At 37.3% G+C, this 18,434-nt stretch overlaps 1 protein-coding gene across 2 annotated transcripts in view; it reads left to right on the plus strand.

Moving 5' to 3' along the window:
* Positions 1 to 611: 611 nt before the first annotated feature.
* igsf11 (immunoglobulin superfamily member 11) overlaps positions 612 to 18,434 on the plus strand; it is a 180,952-nt gene continuing 163,129 nt past the window's right edge. For both annotated transcript variants that reach the window (XM_028465375.1, XM_028465376.1), the window contains exon 1: positions 612 to 1,213. In XM_028465375.1, coding sequence (XP_028321176.1) covers positions 1,153 to 1,213 — 61 coding nt within the window. In that variant the 5' untranslated portion in view covers positions 612 to 1,152. The remainder of the gene's footprint in view (positions 1,214 to 18,434) is intronic.

Raw genomic sequence — 18,434 nt, forward strand, 5'->3', positions numbered from 1 at the left:
ACACCTTCTCAATGAAGACAATATAGTTCATTAAATTCTATACAGTTAAAATAATATTGAGTAATTTTATAAATTAATGGATTTGAAGGGCTACAAAATACAACTAGAATTTGAGAACACGTGATCATGTCGGTCATCACATGCTAATTGCTAATTTATTGCAACATATCAGACATGTACATTAAGCATGTTGACAGTTAAATAAATCTTTCCCCACACAAATAAAATCTCTATTTTCTTCCAGAATAGTGTTTTTGTTAGTTTAGTTGTCTTAGAAGGGATTTAAAACTGAAGATTAGCCAGAGGTGCATGGAGTGGTGAAGTATAGGAAGGTGGCAGTTATTGCACAATGTGATAATTGTTTTGGCATAATTGTATTTGAAGTTAATGTCATTATTAATCACCAATTCCATCTGTAAGAAACAATAAGTCATTATTTTTATTTTTATTTTTTTTTTTTAAAAAAAAGCTGTAAGGAGCCATCGCGAAAGCGTCAAAGAGCCTTATGAGGCTCCAGGTCCTACCCAGTTGAATGTCAGCCTCGGGCGCTTGAGTTAGTTTTATTTTGAAATGCATTGACAGGAAGCTGTGTTGTCCTTCGTGGTGCCTGACTTGCTGGTTCTCAGGTTGGATCAGGCGCAGTGGATCAGACCAGACACCATGGAGCGCAACAAGACGCGCTGGAGAGGCTCGCGGCGCGTCCGGGATAAGCGTCACTTTCTGATCCGTTTCTGACTCACCGTCAGCGCTACGGCAGCAGGTGGCGGCTGCTCTAGGCTTTATCCCGGCTGCTCTAGGCTTTATCCCGGCTAAAGTGACTTGCGGAGGTCGGACAGAGAACACTACAGTCTTAGAGGGACCAGCACTAACCAAAGAACGGGGACTTTTTTTTTTTTTTTTTTTAAAAAAGCAGCGCTGTGATGCTTTGCGTTCTTTTCTTCCACCGCTTGGGATATTTCCACAGTTTTTAAGGCAATGTTGCCAATGTGAACTGCAGACAACTCCACATCATCATCATCATCTTCTTCTTTTTTCTTTTTGTTTGTTTGTTTCCTACATGTTTTCTTAGTCTTCATTGGACATTTTTCCAGGAGAAACAGTGAGTGGTTTTTATTCCAAAGGAGGCACTGCTGTAACAGTCAGAGAGACATCATGGTGAAGTTTCACAACTCAGACCTGTGGATAGCCTGGATGCTCATCTTCTGCATGGAGGGTAAGTTCCAACATTCCTGGAAAACTTGTTTCCAACTAAAGGCGCATCATGAACTCACACACACACACACACACACACACGCACACACACACACACACGCACACACACACACACAAACAAACCCATCACATTACATGACATATCCATCAGATATCTAGAATTAAATTGTGAAATGGCTGCAACCTCTCCAAGAGCGCATGATCCCGTCCTTCCTTAACACTGTGTACTTGGATCACGCTGATAAATCCCCATCGTTTCCACTAAAAAAAAGCTAAAGCGCAGATTTAGTAAGAGTTTATTTTTTTTATTCGTGTCCTCAAACACACGTACGTGGTGCAGCCGTGCGCTCTAATGTTGCTTTACGCACGTCTGAAGGCTGTTTCTCTACCTCTGTAGTGACACACATCCCATCGGGGTGCAGCAGTGGGGGAGTTTTGAAATAGAAACGGAACAGACGGTAGAGCTGTGCCGGTAATCCGTCCGATTATCGGCCAGTGTGGTGACCATATAGAGCACAGGACAGCAGACAAACTACAGGAAATCCCTGTGGGGATGAAAATCTGTGCTACACAGATTTACTGATGCTATTTTTCATTTCACTTTTGGCTTCTTGTTCATGTCATTCCTGCACTCGCACAACTTTATTCTCACTCAGAGAGAGAAGATGCCTCTAAAACTGTATTATAGCGTATTATTATTATTACAACACAATTAAAAAAAAGTATTAAATGACAAAAGGTTTTAAAATATTTTTAATTCAAGTAAAAAAACTGTTTGTAGTCTTTTTTTATTTAAAAAAATAATATATTTTTTTAAAATATATAGCCTATATATTACATTTTTACAGCACAGTCAGAAAAAGTAAAAAAAGTGACAATTCTGTGTTAATTTCTATACTATCTATACTCAAAGCAGTCGTTTAGAAAAAAGTAAACAAGCAAAGAAATGAGTAAACGATAAAAGGTTATAAACTTATTTATTTATCGGTAACAACAATTTGTAGTAATGTTTATTTTAAAATAATTTTAAAATTATTATTTTTATATTTTTTTATTTTATATTTGTAAGCTTTCAGCATATTTTCACAGCACACTCACAGCATCAACAAAATAAAACAAATAATTTATTAAATTATAAAAAATTTTAACAATATTTTAATTACAGGAAGCAACAATTTGTAGTGATTTTTATTTTAAAAAATGATTTAAAAATAGTAATTTTTCTGTTTTAATGTTTGTATTTTTTCAATTTTTCAGTGCACACAAAAAAGAAAGAAAAAAGATGGATGGTAATTTTAAGTTAATTTCTACTATCGTTACAAAAAAAAAAAAATGTGTAAATGTAAACAAACAAAGAAATGAGTAAATGATAAAAGGTTATACAAATATTTTAGTTATAAGAAATGGCAATTTGTTGTCATTTTTATTTATAAAAATTATATTTATAAAAAAATGTTTTTATTTTGAAACTTATATATATATATATATATATATATATATATATAACATGTATTTTTATTTTAACATAGAAAAAAAGAAAAAAGATAGATGACAATTTTGAGTTAATTTTTGCAATCTTTACTCAAAAAGATATTGTAGTAAAAGTAAACAAACAAATAAATTAGTAAATGATAAAAGGTTATAATTGTTATTTAATTGTAGGAAATAACAATGTGTAGTGATTTTTATTATAAAAATGACTAAAAAAATATGTCACAAAAAAAACAACATATTTTTCACAGAACAGTCACAACACACAAAAAGATAGAAAAAAAAGATCTTCAGATGACAATTTTGGGTTGATTTCTACTATTTTTACTCAAAGCAATCTTTTGGTAAAAGTAGATTGGTGATCTCCAAATTTAGCCCTCAGGCCTTACGTTTGACACCCCTTATTTAGAATATCTATTTGTGCAAAAAAAAAAAAAAGAGAACATTTGAGTAATCAAAACACAGAGAAGCAATTTTTAGAGTAATAACATGTTGTATCTATAAAAAGCCAGTAGGCAGTGAGTAAGGCTGGGAAATTATATTTCATAAGACAGTTGTGGAAGTAAATACACATTCTTTTTTCAAAACGTATTTTGTACAGAAAAAGGTCACAAAAAGAAAATAAATCATGTGTTGGACCGGAATCCCTTCTTGACACACACACACTCACGCACGCACGCACGCACGCACGCACACACACACACTAGCCTGACATGTCAATTTGGACAGACGAATTGTGTGGGATTGAATTCAGTCTTTGATTGTTTCAGTGTCTCACTCTGCTGCTCACTTTATAGAGTGTAGCACCTTTAGTGGGTGGGGGGGGGGTTAGTTGTGTTATATGGTCAGGTTCACGTCAAGTTAAACACACACACGCACGCACGCACACTTACACACACACACTGACGCACAAAATACAATTGCTTGTGGCGCTGCTTGTGAAATTGTCTGACGTGAAACAGCCTCACACCATTTACCTCATCGAGTCATCACTCTCCACACGACAGTTCATCAGAACGACGTCAACTTTGCATTGCTTTGATTCAAAGTTTACATTTCATGTGACTTAGAGCCACTGAGTTGTGCAACGAAGACTTTATTTACTCCTCCTGCATCTAGTCGGGGAACTGCCACTGTACTGATCTGCTGTGATCATGATAGGGCTTGTGTTTGATATAATTTATCCAAATGATTCAATTGAGTATTTAACCTTCGGACTGTGTTGAGAGACTACGGTATATATTGGGCGGTAATGCTCCTCGCCCTGGTTGCCAACCGCCGTAAAACAGAAGAAGAAGAAGAAGAAGAAGAAGAAGAAGAAGAAGAAGAAGAAGAAGAAGAAGAAGAACAAGAAGAAGAACAAGAAGAAGAACAAGAAGAAGAAGAAGAAGAAGAAGAAGAAGAAGACAAAAGACGACACTTGGGCCTAGGGATGTCCCGAGACAACTTTTTCACTTCCTACACGATACCAATATTGCAGCCTTGAGTATTGGCCAATACGGATATTGATCCGATACAATATCAGCAAGACTCATACTTACTTTTATTACTTATTTTGTCGTGTGTAATGTTAGAAAAGATAAAGTGATGTTGCTCTAACAAAGAACAATAGTCAACAACAGTAGGTATGAGAAAAACTCACCCATTAACCAACTGGTTACATACTCAAAAAGTACTCGATGTTTAATAGCAAAAAATTACAATATTGTAGATAAACAAGTTGTTATAGTCTATAAAGTTTAAAAAGCATAAAAAATATGTACACAAGTAAAGACTAAATAAAGAAAAGCAGAACAACATTTATTCATCCCTTAAATTCCTACATTCTATGTTTCTCCCAGTGGCTCCTTCCATTTCAAATCTCTCTTTGAACCTCCATGGAGGTTTTGTAATTCAGGAAGGTCTTCCTGCTAAAAAAAAAAAATCATTAAATCCACCGGTAACTTTCAATCCATCTTGGACGTGTGTTTCTCTTCTCTATGCTGCGTGTCTGACAATTTCATCAGAACAAAGCGACATCTTTCATGATTCCGTCACGTGTGCGTAATTATACATGATACTGACTGTAAGGATCAACTCTTTAGCTTTCAGAAACTTGTGCAATTTCTCAGATAGAGCAAATATTCGTGGAGTTACATTGTCACGGTCTGAGATCGATTATGAGCATGCGCGCCACCGTAAAATGAATTTTTGCTAGTTGCGCTGTGAGTTTTGCTACTTCCGCCATGCTTTGATTGAAAATTAACTTTCAAAGCTAATGTTGAACGGCTCCTTTTCTTGGGGAATATACTTTTTGATAATTTATTTTTCCTTTCACTAATTTCTCATGGCAATCCGAGTCACAATCTCAGTCAACAACTTGAGTAAGTAGGGTCTCATGCAGCAATGTCAATACGAATAGGAATAGTTGATTCTCCAAAAAAACATGATTATAAGAAAAGTCAATACAAAAAATGGAATATTTTTATAAATTTTGGAAAATTCATTTTCCAAAAGAACATGATTATAATAAAAGTCAATACGAAAAAAGGAATCATTTATTTTCCAAAAGAACATGAATATAATATACATTGCAATAAATAACAGTTAACCTAATGTAACTTTACAATAATAAGCTGTTGTATTCATATAAATCTGATCATGACAATCATATTTTTTTCATCATTGGTCGATTTTTTATCGATGGTCGACAATCTCTGTGCATGGCTAATCCAGCACTGGTACGTCTCAGTACATAGCGGTCTCGTACTGAGATTGTAAGAGAATCTCAGTACGGAGGTAAACTCAGTAGGTGACAACGGTCTTTTAATTTAACTGTTCCCGAGATGCGTTCAGTGGCCCTGGGAAACTTGGACATTTTCACGAGTTTTTCAAATCCGACCAGATGGTCTGAACAAGACGTGAAGAGATGACATGCCCGGGTATGGTCACCCTACTGGATGTTAGCCTGTTGTTAGCAAAGGCTTGCCAAGCTAACGTTAGCTTGTTATCATTGTTTTGGAAGATGTATCTATGTAGAAGATAACTCAGCTAATGGCAGAGATGACAGTCAGAGGTGTGCGTTTGTGTGTAAGTGTGCCTATACGTGCATGTTTGAAATGGTACGAGAAAGTTCGCGAGTGAGCCACTTTAAAAAGTGAGTGTAGTGGATGTATTTTTATATTTACTATAAGCATATCTGCTAATGACTACATGACTACACTCTATGTGAATGATTAGTTAGAGCTTCACTGCTTTTTATTAAAAATGAATGATATCCTTTACTTCTTTCTCATTCTCCGTCTCCCTCTTGACGCTAAATGTAAGGCCTGAAAATATTGTTTTTTTTGAGCTTCAGAGTTCTTCTGATATCTGATTTATTATTTGATATAATGTAGATTTTGTTGCTTTTTGTACAGTGAGTTGCCATTTTAAATGTGATTCTTGATCACATTCTTTATCATGTTGCTACTGCCTGTCGGACTGTTTAATACTCTCATGTTTGTTGTTCAGTGTTTTAGTTTCACTAAAGAAAAACTTTGAAATATCACATGTTTGTTGTCCAGCTCTGTTGGCTTATTTTCATCACTGAGGAGATAAATTGATGTTCAGCAGTGTTCAGCTGGTGGCCAGAGGATGTTTTCAGATAGCGATTAAATGCACACAGTATTATTAAAGACCATGATTTGTTTTTGTAGAATATTTTGTGTTTTATTGAAAGGTTTTAGACAAATCTCGTGTAATAGACTAGTCGACTAGTCAATAACCAAACAACATGTAGTCCACAAGGAAAATAGTTGGTTGGCAACATCCCATTCCCTGTACAGAAGATTAGAAAGTTGCTGTATTCTGTACATTTAAATTATTGGGGATAAAAGTAATTAAAAACAAATATAGTCCATTTATTTAGAAATAAATAGTATGAGTGATGATACAAGGAACATGTCATTTTTTTTGGTCAAAAGTCCATAATAACCTTTCAACATATTGCAATTTTTACAGCGTTCGTCTCTTGGCTCCGTGTTCAAGCTTTAAAAATCAATGAGTGCAATTCTCTTTTTTGGCCAATCAGAGATTTTTTTTTACAAAAAAAGTTATCCATTAGCTGTTTTGGGCTTCACTATTGTCTGCTCGATAAAAGTCGAAGTGCGTTCACATCCTATCGGTAGTGAAGGTGCAATGGCAGACGTTTCGTCAAGAATAGTCCCTATTGTGACGTTATGCACAATGGCTTACACGGCAAAGCAAGCAAAAAAAAAAAAAGCAAGAGTGACAGCATACGTTATAACAGACGTGCACATTCACGAGGATGCTAGCGAACAACATGGAAACGGGAAGTAAGTCATGTTCTAAACAGGAATACCAGTCACAGATTCTACATACTGCAGCTTTAAGTAACTTTTTTCAGCTTTTCAATGACTTTGATATCTGTTTGAAATCACATGGTCCACTATTTAAAATTATATTTCAATAATCCTCTTTGAAGTTTCTGGATAGCCTAATGAAGGGTTAATGTTACACATGATGCTTTGTATAAGATCAAACAAAAGAAAAGTTCCTCGAAAAGCAGAAAACTGTGAGAAACTTAGTTAAGTGAAAATAAAAGTGACCTTGGCCAGACGCCAGTCACTGGTGAGATCTTGGCCATGCTTTTCAACTTCCTTCAGCACTATTTAGAAGACACGTTATGTCCTCTCCAGCCATCAGAACTCCCCAGTTACTCATGAATATTGTATCTTTGCCTCTCAGCGAGAAACTTCAGCTCTGCTGCTTCATTCCGATGTACAGTTACTGAAAGTTTTTCGACAGAAGTTTTCGTGAAAGTTAGAGTAAGAAACCATGGCGCCTTAATGCTAATTATGTGAGACCAAAACAAAGGCTGTCTGTTCACGATGCCCCGTTTCTACAGAGCTGTCAGGAACAGCCCTGCAGGGATGAGGCCGTGACCGATCCCGAGGTTGAACCGATGCAGCAAAATTAAATTCCAAGCAGAGGTCATGGCTTTAGTTTGTTTTCGATCTTTCCCTCAAATGTTTTTTCTTCTTCTCAGATTTGCATTTGCACAAGCGTTCAGATCTAGCCTCCAGGCGCCAATCTCACTCTCTATATGTTTAATATGAGAACTCCACTGAGAACAAGGAGCGTTAGAGCATTAAAGAAAATGACGACATGAAGTTTTCCTCAACCTCATTGACATTCAAGGCATTCATGTCAGCATCAAAGCTAAGCTTGGACCAATTCTCCTCTTCATTTTTCTATGGAAGCGTGTCAACCTTTGAGGCTATATTCAGAAGGTCCAACCGTGAAATTACATACAAATCCTTGTTAGTTTGTATTTATTATTTGAGTTTTTGTTCCTCACCATAGTTATTTCTTTCAGTCTCTCACTGAATTGCCACATGGCCTTTGGCAGTTTGCATGAATTCTCACATTTTGAAGACTTTTAACTGTTTACTTAAAACTATTCCGGACATCCTACCAATAATGCAACATCCATTTAGCCATCCGTGTAAGTCACTTATTGTGAGTAGGGAACCAATTTAGGTTACAACGTGACAAGGCATTAGCCCAAACTAGGGCTAACATAAACTTAGGCCATCACACACATTCACAAATTATAGTGATTTTCAGCATTCCTTTCTAAAATGACGGTGTGAATGCATGTGTTTTAGGACATGTGAAGGTAGTGCTGTATGTAATTCAATGTTTTAAATAAACATATTTTAGGTTAATGATTCATTCATCCCCACCACAGTACGACTGTGCAATAGAACAGTCTGAGGCTTTGTACTCTGTAAATATGTATATATATCTCCTTGCCCCCACCTGTTACTATGTATATATCTGTATCCTTTATTTTCGCCTGTTAATATGTATGTTTATGTTATTCTTTATAGATTATTTTTTCTACTTATATTTTTCTATTTATGTATAGCTTCTATTATTGTTATTCGCCACAAATAGTGGAAGGGGGTTATAGGTTTGATCTCCGTCCGTCTGTCCGAGTTAAAGGGGACAGCTTTTCTCAGAAACTGTTTAAGTAGAACCAAATTCGGTGTGTGGCTTCAGGGTATCAATACCTTGATCGAGTTCGAAAATGAGAAGTGCGCAAATATGTTTTCCGGAGTTATTGCCCTTGTGCCGTATTTTTTTTTACTCTGTTCGAGGTATCCTTATACATCTAAGTTCTTAATTTAGGACATTTAGGAAAAGGTTGTGAGTTGTAATGAGAACCAATCTGGCATTGGATGTTGATGACTGTCTTCTTGTTTCATTTTATTTTCATTGCACTATTTTTTGGGTGTCTTTTGGGTTTTTCTGTGTGTTGCCTTCTGTTGTCTTTTTTATTGCACTTTTTATTTGAGCTGTCATGTCAGTAAATTTCCCCACTGCAGGATGAATAAAGAATCTATCTATCTATCTATCTATCTATCTATCTATCTATCTATCTATCTATCTATCGATCTATCTATCTATCTATCTTAATGCAGGGCTGTGAAACTCATTTTCATTCAGGGGCCAAATATGGAGCAGTTTGACCTCAAGTGGGCTGGAAATGGAGCAATTTCTACATTTTTATGCCCAATTTTGGCACTTGCACATAAAATAGATATATACAGTATCTAACATCCTACAATACTCAAGCCATGAATTACATATATCAGTGCTGCATCTTCTTTTCAAAATTCCTCAATTTTTTGGTGAGTTTTTTGGGGTAATTTGGGGCAATTTTGAGGGATTGCTTGACAGAAATTGCAGGACTTTAGAAGACTGAAGCATTCCTTTGACAAGTGCGATTCAACTCAGTGATAAAAGTACAGGAAGACAGCAAGGTGCTGCAAATACTGTGGAGTTTCATTGAATTTGTCAATTTAAAGGGATCAAAATATCGACGTCTGACTAATTTGTTAATTTACACAAAGGTTCTCCTGCGGGCCATTTTGGACACTGTAAAGGGCCAGATATGGCCCCCAGGTCTTTAGTTTGACGTCACCCAAACGCCCCATTTTTCAACCAATAACCAACTCCACCCAGACAGCTCACAGCTTAGATGTAAATACAGATAAATGCAAATAAAATAAAATGTAAAAATTCAAACAGTAAGCGTTTTCTAGTGTGTATTTCAGATGCAGCAATTTAAAAAAACAAACATGCACGCACAATCTTTTTGTGCATTAATATAAAATCAGCTTTGATAATCATCATCATCCTGTATTGTAATGCACACACTTTATTTCATAACACAATGTAATATGCATCAATTAGATAACAACCTATTACATTACAGGAATCATCTTTTTGTTTTATTGGCATAAAAACTTATTACATTACTGGCAAATTTTTGCTTTATTAGAAAGTATTAAGTCAGTGACTGCCAGTAGCCTATTAGTGGCTACAAGCTGCAACTCTGCAAACCATTTCGCAGGTAATGATTACTGCTATTTGAAACTAAGAACAAGGCGCTTCAATACCGGGGAAAACGACTCTCTTCCCAATGATGCACACAGCCTTTTATAAAAAGGGCTCCTGTGTGTGTGTGTCATTCGATAAGTGGCGTTTCAACCCCTCCTCTTCCCGCATGGCGCTAAAAAGGAAGCAGCTGGAACAAGAGTGTTAGACAGATGGAACTTTCCACCTCGATTATTTTTTGCACTAAAAATAGCCTCTCAAAAATTAAAAGACCCTTGGGACCACTCGCAAAAGTACATGTGTGCTTGCACACGGAATGCATGCATGTAAAGTGTTTGAGCGACAGAAATGGGGAGATCTTCAGATGATGTGGTCCTCTGATGATAGCAGCAGCAGCAGCGGCCACCCAAGCAGTGAAAATGAATTAATGATGGGCAGATATTTGGAGGAAAGCCTTTTGCCCAGTCCCGTAGTCTCTTAAGCACACATTAAACTTTGGCAAAAATGTCCACGGGCTGCTCTGCTGCTCGGCAGTTGGCCAAGCATCTGGGGCAAACATCTGATGTGGTCACTTCACAGAGACTCAGGGGGGCTCTGAAATTTTGGGGTTGGTTGTACCTTTCATCAGTGTATCAAATGAAGAAAACATGAGGAGTCCATGAGGGTGTTGGGAGTGTGGGGGGGATAGCCACAACGTGATCAGTTGTTTCTTTGAGCTGGATTTGGGTCAGGTGATGAAACAGTGTGATGGGAGAAACAGGGTGTCAAAACAGGAGCTTGTCTGGGTGCAAAAAAATGGAAAACACAGAGTTGTTCATTAGATTGGTTTGTTGAGATAATTTCACTTATTTTACAACTTGGGAGATGATAAAGACTTTTCATCAATGAATCAAAGCCACGCTTTGAGTTTGTATTGCAGTAAAATCTGATGTTTTTCCCTTTAATCTCCTCATAAGGGAGACTTTTCTATGGGAACTAATTTACACACTGAAAAAGTCAGGTTCACTTGTGTTTGTATGCACTTAGAGCTAATAAATACAGCCAAATATAGTTGTAAGTGATCTTTTCCAGGATATTTGTAATGTACGTTTGGGTAGTAAGGTAACATTTGCCTTGTCATACCAAGGTTTTATCTAGAGATTAAGCATGTGAATCTCGATGCATCACTGACAACGATTCAACACCCACCTCGATCCACTGCCAGAGATACGATACATTGGAGATACATTGAAGCCCCCGGAGATACAATTCACCCGTTCCCGAATTCGAAACGATTTCATATTGATTTGATGGCGATTCAGTTCTACACAATGCGATTCAACATCATGCAAATAAATTATACCAAAAATGTAAAAAGAATATAAGAAGCTGCAATTCAGTGGTGCTAGAGGCAGATTATTTATTGTATTCCTTACACATTTTGCTAATAATATACTCGTACTATGCATCACTTTATGTGGGTTCTTTCTTTCTTACTATGACATTTATATTTTGTTATGTGCACTGAGATGACTTTGTTGTAATTTTTTCTATATAAATAAAGTTGAATTGAATTTATGCAACTTTTTTTTGGCCTTTTAAAAAGTACTACAAAAAAAAAAACAGGCCTCTTCACATGTAGGGTTGGGATTTAGAACCAGAGGGCGGCGGCCATATCAATATTAGTGAGCCCCTCGGTTCGTGTAAGATTTAGCAGCACAGCGTTCTTTACAAACCACCTGCATCTTGTCAAGTTTACCATCTTTCTACGCCTGATTTGAAGTTTTTAGGTGTGTTACTAATAAATCTTATTTATTGCTGCTGCTGCTGCTGCTCTCACAGACATCCGTGTTGTTGTAACTTTGTTGTGGTAGAAATGTGCTTCCTGGCTTCAGTCCGTGTTCAAAACAAAACTGAATGCAGTGACTGTGCATTCGGCGTGCTTGGGAAACACAGGATAGAATAAAGTACAGCATGAAAAAATTGCCCCCGGACCCTGAAAACACCAACAGGCGGGTCAGAAAATGGATGGATGAAAAAAAATCAATAGAATCGTGGATTTTACCGATGCAGACACGCAGTGACCGATGCATCTCGATTTCACCCGTATATTGTACCGATGCACACTGAATGAATCGATACACTCACGTTTGTATCTAGGTATTGATTCGTATCGATTCATCTCCACATCCTTACTAGATATGTTCGATAGCAGCCTTTTGCTGATATCCAATATGTCAATATTGTCCAACACTATATTGCTCCGATTTCTGAGATCTCTGAAATGAATATATACATGAACGCCCGCCCCCTAATAACCTAATATTAGTTCACATTATATCAGTGGCGGGCCGTGCATTTCACACCTAGGCCTTCAGTAAAGTCCTTCGGTAAAGTCCTACACCAGTCAACCCCAATAAGCGGCCCACCGGCCAGATCCGGCCCGCTAGACCCTGATACTACTTCATTACTTACAGCAGGAGCTTATCTGGGTGTAATTGTCTGCATTGGATCTGTCATGAAAAAAAAAGAAAAAAACAAACAAACCGTGAAATAGGCCATTCGATTGGTTCATTTCATTTACATAACATTTGTACGAATGAGATAATTTCACTTATCTTACAACTTGGGAGACAATAAAGGCTTTTCATCAGTGAATCAAAGCCACACTTTGAGCTTGTATTGCAGTAATATCTGATGTTTTTCCCTTTAATCTCCTCATAATGGAGTGACAGTGTTTGTTGCTTTTAGCAGCCGTAAAATAATTTATCTACAAATTAGGTAAGAGAATTTCACCGTTGTAAGTGATGAATCTGCAACAGTATCTGTTACCTCACAGATGGAAACAAACATACAGTAACTGTCCTGCTTGAAAACAGACACAGTGGAGATAATGTAACTCTTAAACCTTTGGAAATAATATTCTGCCCTGGCCAGAAAACATAAAGTACGATAAACGCTTTAGGTGAACAACAGTATCTTGTGCTACTGCGTGCGTCTGGGGTCAGTTTGTACAATGAAAGCACCTTTTATCTGTGTTTTTCCTCCCGCGTGTGTGTGTGCGTGTGTGCGGGCTGCGCCTGATGCTTATACATATTTAAAGGAGATGTCTTCCCTGTGTCGTGGCACCCTGTAGATACTCTCATTGAAATGAACAGTTTTGCATTGCTGGCGCCTAATGTTTGACGCCTGTTGCTGGTAGAACTTTTTCATCACCTGAAGTACCCCCAAGATGTTTTGCACAGATAAGAACAACTTTAACGTCACTGATCCGGAAAGGAATCTTCCGGTTTGACTATATTTCTGGATTTAAATGTTCTAAAACGGTATTATTCGAGAAAGAAAGGTGACAAGGGAAAGTAGGAGACAGTCAGTCACATTTTCTGACTAGAAATCTTTATGATAAAAATCAACAACAATGAAAACAAAACATGGAATACGTAATGCCATGTATGCACCATAATCCTAAAGTTAACAATGTGTTAGACAATTCCCACAGCAGTTAAATTACATATGACAATCAATTCTAAAAGAATATGATTAGAAGTTAGCAAAAGTTTCAGAAATCCTAAAATTTTTTGTCAGTTTCTAACCAACAAATATTTCCAGATTGTTGTCATGGCAATGATTGATGATAATTAAAACAAACACACATTTATAGTCTGCCTATATAATCTATAGCTCTTATCCTCATACAATAGATCCCACAATGTGTATTTGCTGCTTGTGCATTGCTAATTTTCAATTGTAAAAATAATGTTTTTGTGCATCACACATTATCAGTAACTTCCTCTTCATTTGTGTCTTCGGGGGTTTTGACGCTGAAGCAGCTGCAACTTCCTCCCCTTGGCTTTAGATTGTCCAGATGTGACTGTATAGTGTAAAGTGTTGGACTATTTCACACTCTGCTTTTACCTTTTGAGCATTCCTAGAATTCTCTGTTGACTTTCCAAATGGGAATAAACCCACTTACACACAACGGAAGTCAGGGTCACCTGTGTTTGTGTGCAATTAGAGCTGATACATAGTGTTACGCAACAAAATATAGTTGGAAATGATTTGAGTAGTTAGATTACATTTGCCTCATCATACATTGGTTTTATCTAAAGATGTTTGATATTTGCTTTTTGCCGATATCCAATATACTGATATTGTTTAACACTTAATTTCCCATTTTCAATATTACCAGTATTGATAGACAGTACATAAACCCCCTCCCCCAACCTAATATTAGGTCACATTTGTCTATATCTCTCTCCATGAAATGAACATGCTTGGCCTACTTTTAATGTAATGTCCCACTGGATACTTACTTAGCTTTAGTACTGATATAACATTTGTTATATAGTATGTAGGCTACATGTGTCGCAAGTCTATTAACGTCATATTAAAGACTGAAACACATCATGAACAATGTCTACCAACTGAAAACACTGACGGACATTAGCACACAAGCCGTTTCTAGGAGGCCTGACCATTTCCGACTTGGAATACGTTCTGGAATGTATTGAAAGACTCAAACAATATTCCTTATAACCACCAAGGTTCGAGGATTTTGCTTTGTCACTTCTGCTAATGTCCCCCATTTAGGCTTTTATAAAGATATAAATGCATTATACATACAGTACACTAGTTAGCATTGTTAGCAACCATATGCCCTATGATGGGTCCAAGTGGATAAGTAAATAAGTTAATAGTAACACCATAAACAAAATTAATTAATTAACACAAAGCTTAAAGTCCACATAATGCAAAATTTGTGACGTCATTGACCACTGAGCCAAATTTGAAAGATGAAAAAAATTGCTAAGTATAAAAAATTAGGTTTCAAAATCATGTTAAAACAAGCACTCTGCTCTTAAATGCTGGGGGCGTGTCAGTTGAAGTATCCCCTGACTGCAGCCCGCGGAGCTCAATGCTGCTCAACGTCTGCATGCTATTGGCTTTCAGTCCGCAGTTCGGGGCGGAGCTTATGCTATTATGCTGTGTGATTCTTATACAGTTAAAAATAATCAACCTCAAAATAAATGAATCGTGCCATATAAATCATTTTATATGTTACATAATTCTATAGGCATACAAAACATATATGGGTTAGGGTTAGGGTTAGAGGAACTCTGAACGTGATTGGTTTATAAACCGCCACAAAAGCTGAGCGCCGCCCCAAACTGCAGGCTGCAGTCAAGGGCTTCTCTGTCAGTTAGAGGCGCTGGAACCACGCCCACGTGTGGGAAGGCGCCGCCTCCGTGTATGAACCCTTACCCTATGGGTGAAAACAGTGTGAAAGACCAAAAGGCTTAGGAAAAACTGCACCTGCTAGAGGCGAAAAAAAAAACAAAATTGCGGCGTATAAACGTGATAATTTCATGGAAAATGTGGCATCAGCTGACGCGTTTTATTCCACCGAGTCTGAATATGTGGTTTGTTTTTGGCTAGGGGCTCATGCTCATGCTAGAAGCTGCGGAATTTTGATGTGCTTCAGCAGCGGGATGGGTATATGCTAATGATGGCTCCGTTACGTAACATGACCATGATTTCTGACCCACCCATTAAATCCTGAACACAGATATTGGAAACACAGTTGGCGGGGTTGCTGGCGGGGGGCCTTGGGGTTGGGGGTTGGGGTCGGTGACGGGATGCGCTGGGTGCTCGGCTGCTTGGGGCTTCCTTGGATGTGTGTGTGGGGGGCGGTGGCTGCCTCTCGGCCTGGGTTCTTGGGGGCGTCTGGGGGGCTGCTCGGCCGTGGGGGGGTGGCCTGGGGCTCCCTGGCCCCCGCTCTATCTGCTGGCCTGGCTCCATCTGCGGACCCGGGGCAGTTCCTGGGTTTGCGGTAGCGGTTTTTGCACATATACTGGTCTACGATGCACTGGCACTCCTTGGGATGTGGGATAAAACTCATACTGGGCTTAACTTGAGACAAGTTTATCCCAAATATCTGCTTTAGGTACTACCACTCACTCATTGCCCCTGTCCACAGCGAGAAAAAAAAAAAAAAGGAAACGCGGCTCCACAATTAAATTATAAATGGTTGAATGGCTTTGTACATGTTTTAAGGAATACATTTATGACTCATTTAATGTTTAGAAGAAAATGTTAAAATATGCTTTACACAGTCTTTAAGGCAGAACAACAGCACCTGTTGGTTTTTCAGTGGAAAAACCGATTCCGATGTCAAGCGATATTACATTTTATTGCAAATATAGACCGATAATATCAGTTGGACGATGATGTTGCCCATCTTTTTTTCTATTGAATATGTTCTCAAGAACGTATTATTGCATGCCTTATTTTTAATTTTTTAAAATCTATTCTATTGTTTGTTATTGCACCTTTTTAAGCACTTGTAAGCTAAAGCAAATTCCCAGTTGTGTATTATGTTCATCAACAATGGCAATAAAACATTCTTATTCTGATTCATCTCTAGTTTTATATTATACTAATATATGTCACATAGAAGGCGTTTCTGTTAGTGTGAGTCTAATGTTGAAAACAAACAACACGTGACTGGCTGCATGGTGGCCCAGTAGTGGGAAACTATGGGTTTGATACCAGTAAAGGGACCTTTGAACTTTCTGTATGAAGCGTATCAGTGGTTCTGGTTTCCTAACTCTTATATAATTCATGCACGTTTAGAAAAGGTTGACCACATCTGGTTATAACAATTATCTCTCCTCTTTGATGTATATTTTAGTTTTTCATGTAAAAGAGAGTACTAACAGTTTATTTAGCAGCCTTTTGCTTTTTATGGCCACGTCGATTTGTAAACATTACTATATGTGATGCATTATTATTGCAAACTGGAGGTAGGGGCAATTTATATAAGCTAATAGAGGTGTGAACATAATAAGCTTTAGGTTAGCACAATTACTTCAGTCCCAGGGTTGGGGTCAATTACATTTTTCAGTTACAATTACATTTTCAATTACAATTTACATATGATTACAATTAAAATTGACCAGCATTTTTTCCAATTACAATTAAATTATAATTATTATTTATCCTCAGAAAGTCAATTACAATTATGTTCTCAATTGCAATTAAAGCTGCTATCTGGAGTTTCTGAGAGAACGTTTCGATGTCCCGCCTTCAATAGCTATACTTCCTTCCCCTGCCTCTGCCAATGTACCAGAAGCCACGCCTCTGCTACAAAAACTACACATTTATTGTTAGAGTGCCATAGCTTTTGATTAAAACTAGTTTATTACCTGTCCATGAGAAATTTCACCAAATCTTGGTCCGTTCGGAATCCTTTTAAAAGCAGCTCCGAGATAAATTCTGTTGTGTTCACAAAGACGTTTATCCACAAGCTTTGTACCCGGACTTTTCTTTTCTTTTTTTGTAGAATTTTTTTACGTTGGCAATCGCGGAATGGGTGAGTTTCGTAGCGTTTCTTAATGACGCTCTGCTGCTCAGTTATACCTGTTTGCTGTTGTGACGGTGCACACCCATTCACTTTGATTAACAGTGGCCCGCTCCAGGAAGTCGAAGTCTATTGGCTGGGCAAAGTCGGAGCTTTCTTGTATTTGTATAGGGGTCTATGGACAAAGGCGGGACTTATATACATTAATGTAAATGAATGACCACTGACAGTAGACCATAGTAACAGACTAGTTAGGTTTTTTTTTCGCATTTCAAAAGAATGATACATAAACATAGATTTTTCAGAAACTCCGGATATCAGCATTAATCACAATAACTGAGCCTGAAATGAATAACCCAATAAAAGTTAACCTTCCTCTTGTGTTAGCTTTCTGTTAGCATCTCTTATGATAACGGGTCCTAAATCAGCTGTAAAATACACAAAAAAACGAAATATCTATCATCTCATTTCTTTGTTACCTTCGTAGGCTTCATAATCAATGAAAATAGAGGTTTTTATTTTGGTGCAGGCATCTGAGCCTTTTCTGTGTCCATTTTTTTTCAAAATAGTGAAATGTGGGAAAGCTTGATATGAAACACACTTTAATAATTGTCAACTACACGTGTGTAGAACTGTACATAGAACTGTAAAATGGTTCCAAAGTTTGGCATAATGTCAATTATCTGAACTCAATTATAATTGAATTACGACTACAACATTAACAGATTTTTAAATTACAATTATAATTATTCCCAATCCTGCTCAGTCCTGTTAAGCAAACTGCTATGAAACTCATGAAAGCAACTGGAGGAAGAATGTAAGATTTCTTCTAAATAACACTCAAATCCTTCACCATCTGTAAATAACAATATTTCTCTTAAATGTGTAATCAATATATGCTTTAGCAGGATAATACAAAATCCAGCTCCTCTGACCAATAATGTCTTACGAGGGTACTTGCCAAAAAATTCCAGGAGATTCAGCAACACTTACTGTCCCAGAC

The sequence above is a fragment of the Gouania willdenowi genome, chromosome 13 (assembly GCF_900634775.1).
Source record: "Gouania willdenowi chromosome 13, fGouWil2.1, whole genome shotgun sequence".
Lineage (NCBI taxonomy): Eukaryota > Metazoa > Chordata > Actinopteri > Blenniiformes > Gobiesocidae > Gouania > Gouania willdenowi.